General features: G+C 48.2%; 1 protein-coding gene across 3 annotated transcripts; it reads right to left on the bottom strand.

Moving 5' to 3' along the window:
- Positions 1-1,174: 1,174 nt before the first annotated feature.
- ALKBH1 (alkB homolog 1, histone H2A dioxygenase) lies at positions 1,175-21,139 on the bottom strand. Of its 3 annotated transcripts, XM_075531862.1 has the most exons (7): positions 20,946-21,139; positions 18,460-18,568; positions 17,665-17,760; positions 14,045-14,207; positions 7,029-7,119; positions 4,005-4,198; positions 1,175-3,357 (listed from the first exon to the last, which is right to left on the bottom strand). In XM_075531862.1, the coding sequence occupies exons 1-7, from the start codon at positions 21,126-21,128 to the stop codon at positions 2,928-2,930; spliced, it is 1,266 nt and encodes a 421-aa protein (XP_075387977.1). In that variant the 5' UTR covers positions 21,129-21,139; the 3' UTR covers positions 1,175-2,927. The 3 variants fall into 3 exon arrangements, with proteins under 3 accessions (XP_075387977.1, XP_075387978.1, XP_075387979.1); XM_075531863.1 differs by lacking the exon at positions 17,665-17,760; XM_075531864.1 differs by lacking the exon at positions 17,665-17,760 and having other exon boundaries at positions 14,045-14,174.
- Between the last annotated feature and the right edge of the window lie 28 nt (positions 21,140-21,167).

Genomic DNA, 21,167 nt, shown 5'->3' with positions numbered 1-21,167 from the left:
GCAACTAAAGGGAGGAGCAGACTCCAACTGCACATCTGCTTAGTCTTTGGCTTAAATCATTTTACTAGGGACTCACACATCAATTGTGTAAAGCACATTTGTACATTCACTGCCCTCAACATTCTCAATGCTTAAACGATTCTTCTGAGGCAGAGACCACACACACTTTGACCCTCCACTCTCCTTGGCCTTGTTCTGATACCAGCTGTCCCTCACTCGGCCCTCAACCTGTCTGGTAGGTTCCATACTCCACTGCAATGGTCACAAAAAACTCAAGAGACAAAAGCCATGATTATGTGGTTTATGGGGAAGCTCACAGGTTTCAAAATGTTAAGGATACAGTTCTTTTGTCTGCAGTGGCTCTCCTCAGCCAAGCTGGCACCAATTTCTTTCTGGTTCTCGGTCTGTGATGTGGTTCCTTGGGCCCCACCCTGCTCCAGCAAGCATTACAGAGCTTCTTGAATAATGAGAAATGCCCAGAAAGCGCCCCAGTCTGCTGCCCAAGGTTCTCCGTTTATTATTCACTGAGCCGGGAAACCTGTTTCTTTGCCGTCCCTCTCCAGAGATCTCAGACTGACTCGCGTCACTCCTGGTTCTCCTTCTTGCAGGTCATAGGTTTCTGTTCCTGTTTGAGAGATGGCTTACTTTTACACCCAGTGGCTTGGAAAAACTGCCCAATCCTTGAGTTGGAGTTCTCTACACCTGACTGTTAATACAAGAGTCATGCCAAGTAATTCCACTTCGCTGTCAGAAGTCGCAGCAGATACATTTTCAATTATATGTGCTTTGTAAAATATAAGACAATTAAGTGGAATAAATCTGCTTATCATTTCACTCCTAAGCACAAACTCTAGGGTGAGCCTCAATTCCCACCTGCTTCTTGTAGCACAAGCATCTTGCTTCATGGAGTATGGGTCCACAGTTAAAATGCATTTCTTGTTATAATATGGCCCCCAGGTATGCCAACTTCTTTTCCTGATATTCAACAGAATAAACAGTAATCTGTTCTAATGTTGACGGGTTAACAGATTCTGTTGGATTTACTGAGTGGCACAATGCAAGTTTCCAATGGGTCAAAATGGTAGTATACTTTACAGAAAATCTTAAGACATTTTCCAATGATAATTTTAATTATAAAAAATTTTCTTATCAAGGAATAACTTTTGAAGCAGGCTTAGTGGAGATAGAGTAACCTTTATTTAAAACACAAAACAAAACCTACGGGCTGTTTGCCAATGAGCACAGTATTTAATGTTAGTAAGAAGGCAGCACACAGGAGATGCAACTTCAGCAAAACATGTTGTAAACAACAGGTATCAGTTCTCTACACAAAAAAGTACCCTAAGAGGCCAGAGGGCAGCTCCATAGGATTGGTACATCATGTTTCCAGGTGGGAACAAGAAGTCCCATTCCCATTAACACACAACAACCCTTCTAGGAAGCTTGGCAGAAAGTCTCACCAAGGCCCACAGCAACAGACAGTAGCCTGGCTCAAGTACAGCGCGCAGAACGGCTGGGAACGTGTCACGAACACGCAGCCTTCCATGCCTGGAGTACCAAGGCATACTCTCCACTGGGAGACAGCCCCAAAGAACACTCCGGGCCGGGAGGTGGCCAGTGGAGCAGCTAAGGGGTTGCAATAGCACAAACAATATGCGCGCACTGCCGTCAAATTGATTCTGACTCACAGTGACCTATAGAGGGTGTCTGAGGCGGTTTATTTTATGGGAGTAAATAGATCCATCTTTCTCCTGTGGAGTGGCTGGTGGGTTTGAACCACTGATCTTGCTGTTAGGAGCCCAACACTTACCTGAGAGTGCCCCAGGGCACAGCATGTCAAAATACTGCCCCACAGGATTCCCAAAGCTATAAATCTTTCTGGCAGCAACTGCCAAATGCTTTTCCTGTAGAATGGCTGGTGGGTTTGATTCACTGATTTTTTTGGTTAGCAGCTAAGCAGTTTAATCACTGTGCCACAAAAAACAAACAAACAAAACCCCAAACTCAAGGCCATCCAGTCAATTCTGATCAATAGCCACCCTGTACAACAGAGTAGAACTACCACTGTAGATTCTGGAGGCTATACATCTTTATAGCCTCATCTTTCTCCCATGAAGCAACTGGTGGATTTGAACTGTTGATCTTGTGGTTAGCAGCCCCATGCATAAGCCACTGTGCCACCACAGCTCCTTCTGTCCCTGATACACACACAGAGACAGAGAAAGAGACTGATTGATTTAATTAAAAACCCCTGTAAGTTTACTCATGGAGAAACAAGCGACAGAACACTTTTACGGCCTTTGCAGCGCAACCATTACAACTGCATGAAGAGCCAACAGGAGAGCTCGGAGACCTCAAAGACACGTGGAGAAGCCGCTGTTCCCATGCTTAGATCACCATCACAGTGACCTTCCAGGTGGGAAAGGCAGATGCGATGACCTTCTTTTCTAAGGGAGGGGTTTTCCAGGTCCACCAGGGTCAGAAGAGACTGAAGGGAAAATCAGAGGATGCCCTGAGGAGTTAAGACTTCGGGAGTATTGGCGGGTTCAAAGAACCACAAGCCGCCAGATGCAATGGAGGGAGTGAGTCTAGGTGCCCATTCACAGCTGGGTAAATCTGAGGTACTTGGATGCCACGGACACCCACCTCTCCCTCAGAGATAGGGCAGGGGCTGAGACTAGGGAAGTTTATATCTCCCTGGACTTTTCCACACTCATGAAGAGCCAATACTAAACTAGACCAGACAATGGGGACCACTTTGGGCAAAGTAGTTAATCTCCTATATGCAGGATGAGTCACAAGGCAACAGTGTGGTCAAGGATGAGGTTTCCGGCTGCTTTTGGCTTGTCTCGGTGCTGAAGTCCATCGCTACATAAAACAGGTGTTTCTGTAAGATTGATGGAATAACACAGCAGTGTCTCTGAGCCTCAGCTGTCAGGGTCCAGCCGGACCCGTTTCCCGTGCGTGATTTTGTCTTCCAGATGGCAGATCCCTTCCTGGGCGATGTCTCGCTCGTTCTCCCCCGGGGCTTCCACAGGGAAGTCCTGGTCTGTGGCCACTACCTGTCGGACTGTCATGTTAACCCGCGCCGTTTTCAGGTAGCTGGCACACAGCTGCCGGTCCTCCACAGAACAGGGCTGGACCACGGTGTCTCTCGGGAGATCAGCGGGGAGCGGGGCCTCCAGGCAGAGAGGCAGGCTGTCCTCCTGAGCGCTGGGAAGAACCCGAGGGACTGCGTGGTTTAGCAGGCGGCTGGAACCAGACATCACCATGATGTCACCGCTGTGCATAAACATGGCTGTAGGGGCTTCATCTCTTCTGAGGCCACCCAGGAGAAAGATGGCAGACTGTCCAAAGCTACAAAGCATTCAAGAAAACAGCAGTAAGGTTGGGTGCCTAACCGGGGCGGTGAAACCCACACCAGCTGCATGGTTTTCTCATTCCAGTCCCGTGTGCATTGCTCCCAAGTCCTCCTTTATCCACCATGCCAAGACCCTTCTGCTTGGGGTTACATCTGAGTGACCAGCCACCTAAATACCATGTGGTACATGTGGCAATGAGAAGTTGAAAACAGTACCACACCTTTGATGCACCTTTAAGATCAGACTTCATTGGAATCACTGGAAAACTTATTCGGGTTCCCTTTAAAGCAGAGGAGTCACGGAAGACTCCACGAGGGAGGCTCCTTCCCCAGTGAGGGAGGGGCAGGCGCAGTTCTTTGAACAGACTCAAAGGACTGTGCAGAGCCACCGTGACCCTCCACTGTCAGGTCCACGGCGCCCGGACCCCTCTCAACACAAAAGGCAAACTCTGTAACCTTGAACAGAAATCTTCACTAAAATTCGAGCATTTCTTTTTAAGGACAAGGTGAATTCTATTTAGATTACTGTTACGATGCTCAGAAGTAGAAGATTTCAGGGTCCAACTTTAAGAGGTGGTTGTTTTGTTGGGGGTGGGGGAAGGGAGACTTAAAGGAGAAATCCCTAAATCCCTGGACGACTTACCTGAACGATAGGAGGGGTTTGGAGTGGTCGAGCTCCGACCTGTCCACGTGGATGCCCAAGGTGGAGTCTAAACGGTAGTAATTCAGGATGCCGGCCTCAGCCTGGAAGCCCTGAAACCCACAGGCAGCGGCCACTTGCTCTGAGAGGAAAGCCAGGTCAGAAGGGAAAGGTGTATAATGATCTGCTGAGTATTTCTTTGGTAAAAGTAGGGAAAATAAGAAAAATAAACAATGATCTCAGGAACATAGAAAACTATGGCAGAAGATTTCCATCTTACTATCATCTAACTGACATATGATATGAAAATCCAGTAAAGAAAAATCTACACCATAAAACCCACTTGTGGTAGTTACATAATCTGCTGTCAATTTGAGACTTAAGACTGAAGGGGTGGAGTTTAGCCTGTCAATCAGGTCACAGCTTGATGACCTCATTTGGAGGTGCACAGAAGATAAATAGCTCACTGGAGGCGGGACACAGGCACACGTCCTTGTGAGACACTCCTGTTGAGAAGACACATGGAGCTGTGCTAGAGCCCTGGAGCTGAAGGACGCACGTGGAGACCCCTGTCTGTGCGGAGATGCTTCCACTGCCACTGGATCCACAAGACTTCCTACCCACTGGTCTGTGATCTTCCTGCATTCGGCACATTGCATATGTTCCGTGAGGCTGAAGAGGAATTTATTGATAGGTATTGGACATATTGCCTAATAGTGGACTTATGGACTTGAGCTGGACTGGGTGGGGATGTTTTCTCAATATCCAATTGCTCTTGTATATAAAGCGCTTCTTATACACACGAGTCTCCCTGGATTTGTTTCTCTGTCAACCCTAACACACCACTGAAAAGTCCTGATGACTTCTGGTGAAGTTGTGTGTTTCCAGTTATCTAGCGTGAATGTAAGACAAATGCATTCTCTCCTGGTTCTGTGCTGCTGGTCGGTGCCACTGAGTTCGTTCCAGCTCCCAGGGAGCCCATGACTCGCAAAAGGAACTCTGCCTGGTCCTGTGACACCCTCACCACCCTTGTGTTGGATTCCACTGTTTGCAGCCAGCGTGTCAATCCACGCCGGCGAGTCTCTCCTTTGATCTTTTACTTTTCAGGAGGCCACCAGCGCTCTTGTCCCCTCAGTGCCAGCTGCTGTTTTTCTGCTGTGGGAGTTGGTCAGTTCCCTCAGGCACTGGCTTCTCTAACGAGATTGTGTAGCCACATCCTTGGTGGACACTCTGGGACACGTGTCCTTAGTGTCCACAACAGAATTTTCCAAAGTTCAAAGCTCCGTCTTCGTTCTGCAGTTCATTTTAAACCTACTCTGTGCTTTCGCCTTTACCTTAGGCGGCATATGGGAAAGGCGGCTCCTTTCAGATCCTGGTTGGAAGTCTCATCGGCCAGATGTCTGAGCTCATCTCTACAAGGATGAACTTCCACTAAAAACATCGGAACACAATTCTAACAAATTCTCTGCCATTATATAACCAAGCACGGCCCTCCCTCCATCGTCTGATCACATGCTCCTCTGCTGAAGACAGAGCAGGACCACACCCACGTCCCTCTTTCCAGCAGCCTTCTGTTGCTGGTCCATACACGTCTCGAGGACAACAGGGACTTTGTCCACAAGTCTCCTCCCTTCCTGCTGAGCCCCACCAGAATCGCCTTTAATGTCCAAGTTCTACCCATAGTCTCTCTAAGGCCAATCTAGGCTTCTAGCACTAGGCATCTTGAAACTCTTCCAGCCTCTTCTATTACCCACTTCCGAAGCTGCTTCCACATTTCAGACTTAAACTCGAGTAGAACTCCACTCTGCTGGCACGAACCTCTGACTTAGTTCTCTAGCGCTGTCAGAAATGTCCGAAGTGGGGGATTGAAGTAACAGGGCTGCATCTCCTCACAGTCAGGGAGGCTACTGCCCGGCAAGGCTCTCTGGGTGTTTGCTCTGGGAGTAGTGCTTATCCTCGAGCTTCTGCTCTTGGTGATCTTCATGGGGTCTGGCACCGCTCTTCCTCCACTTGATTCTCTCCCTTGCTTGTTGGAGCTCCTTTACATCCCCACAGAGATAAGGCTCAAGACAGACCTCACACAGATCCTGTCTCATCAACATGACAAAGACAGCCCATTTCCAATGGGGTTAAGAAGCACAGACATAACCCAGTGCCCAGGAGTCCAATCAGAACCAGCCACCCTACAGGACAGGGCAAGCGCAGAGGGGTTTCAGAGACTGTAACTCTTTAACCTCGTTGGCGGGCTAAATGTATCAGTAATTTTGTAACCAAAGCGGTACATTGTCTTGCATTAAATTTGTTGTTTTATATTGTAGGTCTGTAATTCTTAAGAAATTACTCATTTTAATCTCTCTAGTAGACATTCCAGGTATGATAAACTTTAATACACAAAATCATACATTATAATATAATTTTTCAATAATGTAATCAATGTATCGCTCAATTCTGTGACTAATTCTAAGTCACTGTCGCTGTTATTTACCTGGTCTAAAACTCCTTTTGTGGTAAAGTGACACTTTTTTTTGATGCCACAGACAAAACATTTCCAGAAAAATTTTTTTTCCAAATGACAATAAAAGGGCAGGGAGGGCACTTGGAGACGGAGATCTAGGGACAAATCTGAGGCGATTTGCTTTGATACAATGTAATCCTCACTGTGTATGTATCTTTTAGATTTGCAGTTTTGAATTTCCCGCCCAGTTCCGCCTGGGTGCGGTGACACTGCCTGCAGAGAACGGAACGGAACAGTCAGATGGCTCTGTGAGCACAGCGGAGGACACCGCTGGACCGGGGCGTGGTTAAGGGACTTCTCTGCAGTGTAATCCCGAGTGTGGCTGGGGTTACTGCCTCTGAGTTAACATTTACTCCGAACCACACTCGGGATTAACTACAAGCAGGTTAAGGAGCAGAAAGCTTCATCTTTCTCCCATAGAGCAGCTAGTGGTTTCGAACAGCTGACCTTGAGGTTAGCATCCCCAGAACACATACATAAAAACAAGAGAACTAGCAAGGAAACGTGCATACCTTACTGTCCCAGTTATAATGGTAACCTAAGGTCACCCAGCGCAGTTTCTCTAGCAAGCTTCGAGGTCTCCGCTTAGTCACTTCCTTACACCTGTGACAGAGAGGATTCATGACATACACTGTGAGCCAAGGCCATGAGAAGGAAAATTAGAACAAATTTAAAAACATGAGTTAACAAGGAATACAGTAATAGCAACAACAGTACACCAGGTGTGTCTAATCTCCAAGTTGTGGCTCTCAACATATTCCTGAACAGGGTCCCATGCCCAGCACCTCCCTAATGACACAAGAAGGGCAGCCGTGATGTCTTCCCTGTCTGTGGGAACAGGGACTGGGAGTGTTAGGGGTGATTGGAGATGTGGCTCACAGAACATGCCCCATTTGGCCTGCTAACGTGGGGTGTGGCTATCCATAGCCAGAGCTGTGTGTCATGATGACGGCCTGGCAGAATTTTAAGTCGAGGGAAAAAGAGTCAGGCAAAACATGGAACACAATAAAAAATAACTGCGTACTCTGACTCCTTTAACCCCGTCACACAGCCTCAATAGTTTAAGTTTGTCTAACAAAGAAGAAACTACTGCCACCAATTTCAGATTTCCCCTTGTTCACGCCACGGAGGCTTCTGTAAAATGGAGGGACGCTTCTGCAATTATATCTTCAGTGCGAAAATCTCTAGTACTAACAACTCATTTTCTTTTTTTTTTTTTACAACTCATTTTCTAAAGAGAAGTCTTCTTGGTTCATCACTACCTATGAAAGAATATGAGGATGCCAGGTCTACTCTTGCCCCGTTACTGAGACTACACATAGAGCAAAGCACACCCTCACCTCTCCGTTTCTTGACATGATGACGTTCGTTGAATTGCGCAGCCTTTCTTACCTTCTTTGCTGAGGGACCCATCCCTCCCTCACTGATACAAATCCACTCCTGCTAGGGTTCCCATCTGATTTTTCAAGTTTTTGTTGTCAATCTCATTCAATACAAACAGTTCTCAAAAGAACATAATGCTCAGGGCAGACTTTAGTTCAGGTTCCATGGCAAAGCAATTAACCACATATTCCATAACCATCTCTCGCTCCAGATCGCCTTCTTCCCCTGGTGTTCCAGGTGGAGAGAGAACTACTGCTTTGCCTTGGGTGGCTGCGTGGAAGCTGAGCTTCCAGACTCCATGCAGTGAACTAGGAGTAGACGAGAGGCCCTAAATAAACTGGGCTGTCCCAGGGAACTGGGACCCTAAACCTCCAAAGCCAGGAGCCAAAATCCCTGCACGAAGCTCTGGCTGCACCTGAGCAGACTCAGCAGCTACTCCCCCTTCATAGTCGTTGGGTCACCAAACGTTGTGGAAATGCCTTTAGAATTTGGTTTTTCATGCCTTCAGCATCTTTTGCATGGACAATTAAATAAACTGCTTAATGACGCTTTTCGCAATCCAATTTCACAAGAATTTATCTTTCTAAAGTGAACCATCTTACAAGATTTTTGGTCAGGATATTATGGTAAATAATCAGAATCTCAGAGGTAGTTTTTTTTGCCCCCTCCCTTTCTAACTTCAGTTGGAAATTGATCAAAGATACAATCAAAATGCATCGATAATGATTGGTGATTGGAATGTAAGAGTTGGAAATAAGAAGGAACAGCAGTTGGAAAATGTGGTCTTAAGAATAGAAATGAAGTAGAATCTTGCAAAACTAACCACTTGCTCACAGCAAATACCTTTTTTTCCCAAAACGTAAGAGGTGACTATACACATGGGCTTCTCCAGATGGAATACAGAAATCAAATTGATTAGATCAATGGGAAGACACAATGGAGATGCTCATTACCAGCAGCTAAAACTAGGCCAGCGGCTGACGGTGGAGCAGATCGTCAATTGCTCATATGGATTTCAAGATAAAGCCGAAGAAAATTAAAACAAACCCAGGAGGGCCAAAATGTAACCTTGAGTCTATCCCACCCAGATTCCGAGACCAGATTTGACGCACTGAACACTAACGAGAGAAGACCTGATGAGCTGTGGGAGGACATCAAGACCGTCCCCCACGAAGAAAGCAAAAGGGCACTGGAAATCAGAAAAGACTGGCCCCCACTGGCTGCTCTGAAGAGCCAGCCTTGCACTGTTCCCAGTCCTGCTCACTGCAGCCACACCCGCGTGTCCATCGTGGATTCCTGCAGTCTCTTGCCAGAGTCCCTGGCCTCGCACTTTCTTTGTGATTTGCTGCATCAGATCACCGGCGAGCGGAGAGACCACAACCAAGGGCTTAAAGGAGGCTGTGGAGGAGGTGCAGACTAGAAGAGAAGTCCCCGCCAACAGGAAGGCTGATGAAGAAAACGGGGAACAGGAGGCTGACGACGAGGTACACGAGAAGAGGAAGAAGGCGGGGAGGAAGAAGAGCATGGAGGGGAAGGTGAAGATGAGGAGGCAGAGGCAGCTACAGGCAGCTGAAGATGATGAGGATGGCCATGTTGATACCAAGCAGCAGAAGGCCCATGAAGATGACTAGACAGCAAGTGTAAAAGTTCAACTTACAAAAAAAATTGCCCCACACAAAAAAGGCCACCATGATCTAGTCACCGTCCACTTCCACATGTGGTCACCTTCAAGTGGAGAGTCCTGCCCGCCCCCCTCAGATGACACAAGCAAAATGAACCAAAACTTCCAAGACCCTGCTTTTTTCTTAAAAGTACTTTACAAAGGAAACTTTGCTTGCACTTTACATTTACATCTTATATTTTTGTACATACTGTTGGGGCTCAGCCATTTTTAACGATCTTGGATGACCATACCAGCCTTCAGAGAAGTCTCAGTCCTACTTCTGACTTTGACTTGTGGTACGACCATATTCACTATCATCTCAAAGGAGAAAAAAAACTTGTAAAAAAAGCAAAAACAAAAATACAATCACATGCTGAGCATTCCAGTAACTGTTTTGTGTACGTAGCTGTGCACTAAGGAGTTGGCTTGAATGAGCTGGTTATAAAGACCAGAGAAGGAAGGCTCCCTTTTCATTTTGGCTATGAAGCTGCTGTCTATTTATTTTGGCTTATTTGATGTATGTGTGAAACAGTGTTGTCCAACAATGAACCGGAATTTTGCTGAGTTCTAGAAAAGAAAAGATCAAAATGGATGTCAGAAGAGACTCTGAAACTTGCTGTTAACTGTAAGGTCACTAAAGCAAATGCAAGAAAGGATGTCAGAGGTGAAAAGAAAATTTCAAAGGGTAGCTCGAGAAGACAAAGCCAAACTGACAATGAAGTGTTTAAAGACCCCTAGAATTAGAAAACTGAAAGACAAACACGCTCAGAATATCTGAAACTGAAAGAACTCCAGAAAAATCTAAACCCCGAGTTGCAATCTTGAAAAATTCTATGGGCAAAATACTGAATGATTCAGGAAGCATTAAGAAAAGATGGGGAAAAAGAAAAGATGGAAAGAATACAAAGTCACCGCCCCAAAAGAACTGGTCGGCGTGTCTACCATTTCAGGAGGTAGCACATGAGCCAGAAAGCACCAATAGTGTTGGAGGAAGTAGTTCCATTGGCACTGAACGTATTAGCCCAAATTAAGACTCCATGAATTGGTGGAGTAGCACGCGAAATGTTTCAGTAAGCTGACGAAGCACTGGAAGCACTGACTTGTCTGTGCCAGGGAATTCGGTAGACAGCTCCTTGGCCAACTGACTGGAAGAGACCCCTTTCTGTCCCCATTCCAAAGAAAGTGAGCCAACAGAATGCTCCAACTACAGAATAATACCATTGATATCACACACAAGTGAAAGTGTGCTGAAGATCAGCTAACGAAGACGGCAGTACGCTGACAGGGAACTGCCGGAAGTTCAGGCTGGAATCAGAAGAGCACAGGGAAAATGAACGATCATTGCAGATGTCAGATGGATCCTGGCTCAAGAAGGAGAACACCAGGAAGATGTTTACTGTGTTTTATTGACTATGTCATGGCATTCAACTATGTGGACCATAAGAAACTGTGGATCATCTTGAGAAGAATGGGAATTCCAGAATATTTCATGTGCTCACGTGGGCTTGTACATGGATTAAGAAGCAACTGTAGATGGTTTAAAATCAGAAGAGGTGTGCATCGGGTTGCATCCTCTCACCACACCTGCTCCATCTGTCTGCTGAGCAAATCACCAGAGATGCTGGCTTATATGAAGAAGAGTGCGGCCTCATGATTGGAGGAAGGCATATTAACAACCAGCCATTTGTACAAGACACAACCTTGCCTGCAGAAAGTGAGGCGGACTTGATGCACTTGCGGATGAAGATCAAGGACGGCAGCCTTCACTATGCAGTACAACTCCATGCAAAGCAGATGAAAATCCTCACAACTGGACCTATAAGTTCCACCATAACACGTGGAGGAAAGGTCGAAGTTGTCGAGGATGTCGTCTTGCTTGGCCCCACCACTAAGGTTCACGGAAGCAGCAGTCAAGCGATTAAAAGACAATATCCCATTCGGTAACTGGTTTACAAGGCTTTCCTACAGTACTGAAGAGTAAGGGTGTTACTTTGGGGACTACGGTGTGCCCGACACAAGCCATGGTCTTTTCCAAGGCCTCATGTGCACGTGAAAGTGGACGCTGATCAGGACTGAATAAGGAAGACTGGCTGCACTTGAAGTGTGGTGCAGAAGAGCACTGAAAGCAGCATGGGCTGCTGAGAGGAGAGCCATCTGTCCAGGAAGAGGTGGCGCCAGAGTGCTCCTCAGTGACAAAGATGGCGAGACTTCGTCTTACACATTTTGGACATGCTGTCAGAGACAAGTCCCTGGAGAGTGGCATCACACTTGGGAAAGCGGAGGAGATGGGCTGACATGCGGCTACAGCAATGGGGCCAGGATGGCCCAGGGCCGCCAGTGTTCCCCGGTGCTGGGCACAGGGTCGTTATGGGTTGGAATGTACTCGATGGCACCTAGCAAGCACCCTTTCTGACACCCTACAAGCCAAGGGAAGGACATGTATTTCCCAGGTGACCGTGGCTAGCAGGGGTCAGCAACCTTCAACTGTTCAGTCCAAGCACTTTGCTTCCTGCGGAGGAAATGCATACGCAGAGCATGAGAATCAGAACGGACTTTCAATGCCATCAGCAGCGTCAGAGCTGATCAGTTTCTTCCATCCTTTGACACTTTAATATACCGCAGTCATTTTTCCTCTGTCTGTGGTGTCATTAGATATAAAGTCCCTTATTATTTTCTGGATGATTTGCTGAAGAGACCGGTCCGTGCTATTTTAGAAGTGGCAGCTGTGGTTCTGAAGTCACACCCTCGGGGGAAACTCATCAATTACTTGAAAATACAAGCGAGTTTTAGAAAAAGTTCTAGGCTCTCTGCGACTGATCAAGATCCTCTTCTGTTTTCCGCTCCGTCCTAAGAGCAGAAGAACTGGTTTTCTTCACTGCTCCTGCCTGTACCTAATAGAAGGCTAAGAAGGGTTTAAGGAAAGAAAGTCAACGAATGTATTTATTTTCTTCCCTTTCCACTAAGACAGCCTTCTTCTTCCCCCGTTAGAATCACAGAAGAGTCAGCAGCTTTCTACTCCTGCACAGGCAGTCTTGGCATCTCACAGGAGCAGTGCTTCCTTGTCCTGTAAGATCACTATGAATTCACATGGACTCGATGGTAACTTATTTTTTAATTTTATGAAGCACAGAAAAATTAAGAAACCTGCTCATGTGTAGGCAGCTAGTAAGAGGCAAAGCCAGGACATGGACCTAAGCAATCATGACAACATGCTTCATGGCTTGGCCTAAACCTACTTTCTAGTTACATCACTTACCAATCCACCCCTGACTTCCAGGATGCATTTCCTACATTATAACCCCAACCTCATCACTTAAGGGACCATCTCCTGAATACCTGTATTTTATACACATCTCTATGCAACTATCTGTCTATGTCATGGTTTTTCTTCAACTTTCCAACATTCAGTAGTGTCTGACAAAGTGGAACCCACGAGGTAAGTGCTGAGGATATAAACACTCTCCATGCCCCGAATGCACAGACCAATGCACTCAAAATGCACCCCAAACTGCTTTTCTGACTGGCAATGATTCTGACTCCTGATCGTTCATTTTTTCCCCCCATGAAATTGTTTTTAAAGACCTAGCTCAAACGGAAAGAGAGAAAATTGGGTGACCGGCCTAATTGAAATATAATTTCTCCTCTTTTGACACTCCACTCTGTGTGGAAGAATTAATCATTTCCTCCTCTGTGCTCTCGGGTTTCTCTAAACATCTATCCCAGGGGTCCTCAAACTGTTTAAAAAGGGGGCCAGTTCACTGTCCCTCAGACCCATTGGAGGGCTGGACTACAATTAAAAAAACAACAACAACATTATGAACAAATTCCCATGCACACTGCACATATCTTATTTTGAAGTAAAAAACAAAATGGGGCAAAAACACCCGGCGGGCTGGATAAATGTCCTCAGTGGGACGCGGGCCTCAGTCGGAGGACGCCTGATCTAGCCTAACCCTTGCTGAGCTCGGTTCACATCAAGCCTGTAGATGGGGAGTCCTGTCAGAGACTGTGCAGAAAACTGGCTCTCGGCAAACCCTTGTGGGATGGACAGACACGGAAAGAAAGTTGAGGCACAGCATCTGTTCTTCTCAGGAGGTACAAGTGACCTATCGTAAAATCCCCCGTGGCCTCGACATCATCCCAGAGGCTAGAAGTGAAGAGCTCTCACGGTTCCTTTTTGTGAGGCCACTGTCTTCCAAGGAACTCTGAAGGAGGAGGGAAGAGGCCCGAGGCAGAATGAAAATGGATCATCTGATGATTAATGAGGATGAACCTGGCATCTCCACGATGACAAGCAAATCTTTAAAGTGGATCTTGATTTAATATAACTGTCACAGCATCTGTCTCAATCTTCCCTGGGGAAAGGATGTTTGTGTGGGAACACAAGAGTGAAAAAGCAAGCAGCCAGTCACAGCAGATGCACTACGATTGCAGTGTTCCTTCCAAGCTGCACCCCTGTTGGGGCTGCCTGAGCACACTGACCTGAGCAGCGCTTTGCTCTGCTCCCACACGTCCTGGTCCTTGTCTCTCGCCATGTGCTTGTCCAGGTTGCACACGTTGGGTTTCTGGGGATAGAACTTAAGGCACTGCTTCACCCAGTGCCACTGGTAACCTGGGAGGAAGGGGTTTGGGATAAAAATAAAGCCTATACAAAAGAGATGTGGGGGAAAAAGGGGAAGAGTCTCCATCAGTTAGGAATATTTTGGGTTAATACCCTTACACTAACTCTTGTTACTACCCACCTCCTGCTGATCACACTTCAAGTCGGCAAAACTGCAGTTGTAATGAGCACAAGCTAGCTACCCTTGGTCATCCCCTCGCGAGCACTGTCTGCGAGCTGTGTGGCCACGGCAGCCTTTATGCTCCAAGCTGGCAGAGCCGCGCGCGGGCGGTGTCAGCGAGGGAGGCAAGGCAGGGCCCGCCTCACGGGATGATGCTGACGCTGAGTTTCCTGCGACTTTGGGGCATTGAAGGTCACCCCCCCACCCCGTCACGTTTGCAGCTCCAAGCAAAATCTAATGATGACTGTTAGTTCTCTTGGCACCAAGAAAACCCTTTACAACCAAGATTTTTATCCAAGAAAAACTGGAACTCTATTATCTAGGCAGAAGACTATGGAATCCTGTAGCAAAAGAGGAAGAAAAAAATCTGTTGTGAAGGGTTGATCACTAATGATGTCTAGAAGGTATACACAGGATCAGAGTCTCCGAAATCCACCTCAAAGGTCACCTCGCCTAATCACAATTGCATTCTCAGTCATGTCCTCTAAAACGCCTTCAAAATGTAGCCCCATCCATCATTTGCATTTCATACGCGGTGGAAGAAAAAATTTAAATATAATTCTTCTATCCACGTGTCTGTCACTCTCACCACACGATCACGTGGGGCTATGCAGAGGGTAAATATAACACTAAGGGAGCGGAATGGTCAGTTTCAGTTACCACCCAGCTTGCTACAAGAACGAGCCACCTTTGAAGCAGGAGGAAAGACAAGTCCAGGATCACTGCAAGTGGAGCATGTCCCAGATCTGTCTGAAGTGGTCGAGGCCAAGGCCAGAGGCTGTGGCATGGAGACCATGGGACAGGCCAAAGGAGCTGGGCTGAGACGCCATGAGACAAAACAGAGGAGGAGTACTAAGACTCTGAGACTGTGAGGCTGAGCAGCAGGCTGGCCTCCTGGTCTATGGAGGCAGAAGCCACGGGGCCACGTGGCTGAGAGGCTAAGGACTGGAGAGAAGCCTGGACACTGAGGAGAGGTGTTGCTGTGGACCAATGACTGCATCCTTCATGCTTTCTGGCGACCTACTCAGGGTCAGTGAGCTCTGGGGGAAAACAGTTGCCATCAGAACAGGGTATCAAGAAGGAAGGAGGCACGTTTGCCCTCTGCCTTGTGGCATTAGGGAAGCCAGATGGGGTGGGACACGGCCTTCTCGGCACAGTTTTCACGCACATCACACTAAAACCCCGCAAGTAATTTGGAAAAGTGATAAGACTGCTAGTTATTTTGACAAAAAGGGTGTTAAATATCCGCTATCACCATTACACTACAAAATAAAAACATCACAGTACTCCGAAGGAAAGAAGAAAGGAATAATCCTGAGCTAGCCCAAGTTTCACTAGCGCCAGGGAATTTGTTTTACAGAGTACTTTTCAGACAACTGTTATAGGATAAAATGCTTCCGTTTACTGGTAAAATCTGCCTCTTTTTAGTTGCTACAGATTGGTCTTGGGTTCTGAATTCTAGAGTATAATCAGTTTCCATTCTCTTTGAGGAATAATTAAGTTTTTAAACGAACACTTGAGCACTCGCTATGTACTAGTCAGCACGCTAGCCACTTTCTAAGTTACAGTGCAGTGACCTACTTCCACAGCTTCCAGTGGCGGCCTACGCCCTGGTGGCACAGCGCTTAAGCGCTTGACTAATGGAAATGCGGGCCACTACGTAGGACAAAGCTGTGTCAGTCTGCTTCTGCAAAGACCTACAGCCTGGGAAGCCCTGTGGGGCAGTGTGACACTGTTATGAGTTGGACTTTACTCCCCAGCAAGTGGTTTAGTCATAATCTTTGTACCTCCCACTAGAGGACTAGGTGTGATTATGCAAATGAGGTGCTCATGCCCCACCTTAAGAGTAGTGGAGAGCTAGGTGTCCTAGAGCCAGCTCCAGCGCATCGCAACCCTATGTCCAACCTGATGACAAACCGCAGACCTGCCCCATCCTCCCAGTGTTAGGTTCAAGCAGAACTCTTTCCCAATCCCCCATCGTGAGGATGGCCTGAGTGCTGGGCAACGACCGCAGAGAATTGTCACACCCAACAGAGAAGGGGTGGGTGGGGGACAGTTCTTAGAAGAGCCCAAGGAGGGATGTCTGACCTCTGCCTCATAGCAACCATCTGAGAGCGCTGGGTGATACCCCTCCTCCCCCGTGAAATTAGAGGCCAGAAGCCCCTAGGTCATGATTTTTACACATTTATTTACACATAATCCCCATAGCCCCTTAAAAGATGAGAGCTGTTTCTATATGCATTTTAAACATAAGGAAACCGAGGCAAAGAGAGAGAAGGAAACAGCCAAGATCAGTTAGCAGAGACAGTCAGGACATGAACCCCGCCCCTGCCCAGTGAGAACCCTATTGTAAGGGCTAATCTACACTGCTTCTTTCCTTCTCATGCACGAAAACTTCAAATAGCTGATGCTCTAATGCTCCCCCTCAAGTTTCTGGCTTCCAGAACCATTTCCTTCTTGCTCATTTTCCTAAAGACAGACTGCAGGATTACTACGTAAGTTCCTTCAGAAAAAGTAGGGCTCAGAAGGAGACACAATCCTCCTGATGAAATCAGATTAGGGGGAGACTGCCACCCCCAGGTTTGGACCTTATACTTACACGTAATGGAGTTTACAATCAATTCTCTCAGGACTTAACAGGGCACCAACTCGAATAGTGTGGCTTCAGAGACCCTCGAACACAGCAGTTCTCAACCTGTGGGTGGGTGGTGACCCCTTTGGGGGTTGAACGACCCTTTCACAGGGGTCCCCTGATTCATAACAGCAGCAAAATGAATGACGAAGTAGCAATGAGAATAGTTTGATGGTTGGGGGTCACCCCATGAGGAACTGTGTGAAGGGTCGCAGCGTGAGGCAGGTTGAGAACCACCGCTCTAACAGCATCGACACCAGTTTGGCCATTACAAAACCAAACTGGGGCTGCTACCTTTGGGACAGGTGTTGGAACAATCTAGCAGGGCCAGAGCCACTCAGCGCTGAACAGAGCTAGAGCTGAGAGCTGAAAGGGCAGCTTGCAAGAGCGCACACTGCCTCAGGTTGCCGGTGATGCGCTTATATCCAAAGTCGCACATAAAAGCCAACATTCAATGGTCCCCTTTGGGAGTTCAGTGCAGTGCTAAAACGCATACTTTCCTTTTTAGGGAATATTCAAACTGTTCCCCCCAGACCCCATCGCCTTGAAGTCTACTCTAACTCCCAGTGGCGCCCTAAAGAGTGGAACGAACAGCCCGGCAGGGCTCCGAGACCACAGATCTCTTCAGCGGAAGCAGCTGCCACCTGTTACAGAGCGACTGGCCTTTGAGGGAGCAGCTGAATACTTACCCACCATGCCATCTACTATGCCAGCAGGCCCTCTGAAGGCGGTGACACCTTCCCACATTAGCCAATCATACATCAGAGGTGGGAATACAGTAAGCGCTGTAACAGAAATAGACCTGGCCCTAGTCCAAGCATTCAAATCAGTAGACTACAAACGAACATTTTTTTGGAGTTTTCTTGCTTTCCACCATATTTGAAATCTGAAGCGCAACGTTAGCTTTGTCTTGAACAACTAAGGCATTTCCATGGTGTTTAAATGCCCCAAGGATCTGAGCAAGATTAGAAACATCACTCTCTTTGCGATTCTTGCTTTTACTAACCACACAGTAACCAACTACATATCACCAAAAATTCTATTTAGTCTTTCCTGACTTTTGATCTCACCAACTCGAATTCTTTTGAAAAGCTTAGCTTTGCTGACAATTTCCAAGTTGTTATGCCGTTGGGGGCTGCAGGGGCTTTGGGTCTGGAGCGGCAGTCACGAATTATTGTAGCCTCTACCCTGGCTCTTCTGCCAGAGGACATGTTTACAGTTGTGGCAGGGAGCCCGGGGAACAATCCTCAGTCTTGATTTGTTTCTGACATGCCTTTTCTGCCATACCAGGCAGCTCTGGCTGACTCTTGCTCAGTGCTCCATAAGCGGAAACCAGGGCTGAGAGAGAATTCGGGATGGCTTGGGGAGTGAAACTTCTATGAGTCTTTCTCCTTTGTCTAGCTGCTGGCTCACAGCAACCCCTCTGAACTTAAGACACACCGTTCTGGCATGACTTGCCCTTGTCTGAGCTCTGCGGCACTCACCGGGATAGCCTTCAAGTCCGTAGGCGCGCCACGTGCTGACTGGCTGAAGTCCAGCTCTGAGAGCATCACTCTCACTGACGGAGCAAACACTCAGCTGAGATCTGACCACCTGGTAGGAAGGAAACAGAAATCAGAGACTGCGGCTGTTTATAGATCAGCTCTGAGTTCCTCTAATCTCCACAGATGTTCCTGGTCTGGGGCAAAGGTAAGAGTCAGAAGTACAGGTGCTAGTCTGAGCTCCACCACGGACTACGACTCAGGACCTCAGAGGAGCCCCTTCGCCTCTCTCACAGCCTGCTTTCTCATCCATGTGTTAACAAACAGCACAGAGCTTCCTAAAACTAAGATATGAGGTCAAGAGACGATTTTTGCTCTACTGTTTCAGTAGGCTGACTTGGGCTCTCAACGGTACCTCTTCCAAGTGTCAGAATTTCCTAGAGGGCTTGGAAGCATGGCAGGTGTCTGGTCCGCACAGCAATGCGGCTTGGTTAGGGCACTGCCCTACAGTCAGAGCGTAGACAAGAGCTGCAAGGAACAGCCGGGCAGGGATGGAAACAGTGCTACCAGAAGAGAGAAGGAAGTTCGATAAACTGTGAGGAGGAGTCTCATTCTGCGCAAAGTACAATAGTCACTCCTTTAGATGACACTTTAAAGTGAAGCTCAGAACGCCTGCCTTTAATTACTTAGAAGTACTTCAGAAACTGATGACTTCTAAAAATACACGATTACAGAAGGTCCATTAAATGGATGAAGAGAGTAGTATTCCCTTATCCTGTTTGAACAACTGCCTCTTGATCCATGACGAGTTTCTCATGAGCCCAGGGAAGTGTTCTGGAACTCCCATTCTTCTCAAGGCTATACAGAATTTGTTATGACCCATGCACTCAAATGCATTTGCCTAGTCAATGAGGCAGGTCGACAGCTGTCTGGTAGGATCCAACTTTCCTCCACTCACATTGCTGCATCCAGTCAATGCAGACCCACAGGAACCCTACAGAACGGGAGAAATGCCCGGTGCGTTTCCAGACTAACTTCTGTGGGAGTAGGAGTGTCTTTCTCCCTTGGAGGAACCAGAGGTTTTGATCTGTGGACCGTGCGGATTGCAGCCTGACATATAACCACTATGCCAACAGGGCTCCCCCGGCTTTCCTTAGACTCTACCCAGTGATCTTTCCCAAAGACACAACTTTATCCTATCACATTCCCCAAGTGTGGAGATGCCCAGAATATCATGTGGTTGCTGCCTTCGGGAGAAGAAAAAAAGGTCAAATTTGTAGCCACTGAGTAGATACCAATTCCTGGTGAAGCCATGCGCGTCACAGCACGGAGCTCTCAGCGTTTCAGGGCTGTAGTCTTATGGATGAATTGCTGGGTGACATACCAGGGTAACACCTTGGCTGTTAACGCAACACCCACCCAGACTGGCCTTGGGAAAAGGGCAGGTCATGAAAACCCTGTGTTATACAGTTCTTGGAAACATGAATTGGAATCAACTCCGTAGCAATTTCTTTCTTTTTAACCGTAGGGAAGTAGATCTGGGTGAATTCTAACTGCCAACACTTTTGGTTCGCAGTTAAGCACAAACAGTTGTGCCACCCAATTCAGCAATGCCCGCAGATGGACCGACCTATTCTATCATCCACCACACTGAACCAAACCACGAAGCTTCTCATTAAAAAGTTAGTTTTTACCCTTTGTCAAGCTATTACCCACAGAACAGAATTTAAACGAACAAAAAAAAAAACGTTATTAGACTGTAAGCCTGAACAGGGCAGATAAGTCACGATTCAGGCAGAACAAGACATCCCCTCCCAGGTGTCGGAGGAAAATACCTTACACCAACCACGGGCACATATGTTAGAGGGATAAATGGAGAAAACGGATTTGCAAACAAGTCCACCCGGCACCCCTCAGTCAAGCTTTCCCCTGCTCCGGGCAGCTGTTGCCGTGTCCGGGGTCGGGGTGTATTAGCAGCAGGCCCTTGAGAGGTGAGCACGCTGGCTAGTTTCTGTGGTTGGTAACTGTCGGTCCCCCAGACCAAGGCGCTTAGCCGCGCTCCCTCGCCGCCGACTTCCAGCTAGAGATAGGCGTGCTGGCCTCTTGCGGGTGACCGGGAGCAATCGAGACTTTGCGGGCATCCCCGCGCTGCAGGAAGGATCAACCACCCAACACACGCCAGAACCGAGGCGCGGCGGGCGGGCCCACGACGCTCCAGGCCGCCGGCCGCCGGGCAAGGCCGGGCCGCGCCCGCCCAGGCTCGCGAACGGAAGCCCTCGGCGGAAGCCCGGCTCGGCGCGCAGAGCGAGCGCTTTCCTTCGGGGCAGCGGAGGCCGCCGTCCTGCGCGAGGGGGGCTCCGGGGAGGGTCGGCGGGTGGGTCTGAGCCCGCGTCGGACTCCGGATTGCGGCGAACTGAAACCCGGCACACGGCTCGGCGGCTCTGCGCACGCTAAGGGACCGGGGGGCGCGCGCCGCTCTCCCTCCGTACCTGGGGGACCCCGGGGCGCGCACCCCGGGCCGTGGGGGCGGCCGAGAAGTCGATGACCCCTCCCAGGTCCGCCGTCCCGGGGCGGCTCTGCCGGTAGAAGCGGAAGAGTTTCCTGAAGGCGTCCTCCCCCGGCTCTGCGGCCAGCGTCGCCGCCGAGCCCAAGGCTGCCGCCATCTTGCCCATCTCGCCGCCGACCTCCGGCGGACCCGGAAGCAGACGCCC

This window comes from Tenrec ecaudatus, chromosome 14 (genome assembly GCF_050624435.1).
Source record: "Tenrec ecaudatus isolate mTenEca1 chromosome 14, mTenEca1.hap1, whole genome shotgun sequence".
Taxonomy (NCBI): domain Eukaryota; kingdom Metazoa; phylum Chordata; class Mammalia; order Afrosoricida; family Tenrecidae; genus Tenrec; species Tenrec ecaudatus.
Note: the sequence above shows the minus strand (reverse complement) of the source record. Positions and strands in the feature narration are given on the sequence as shown.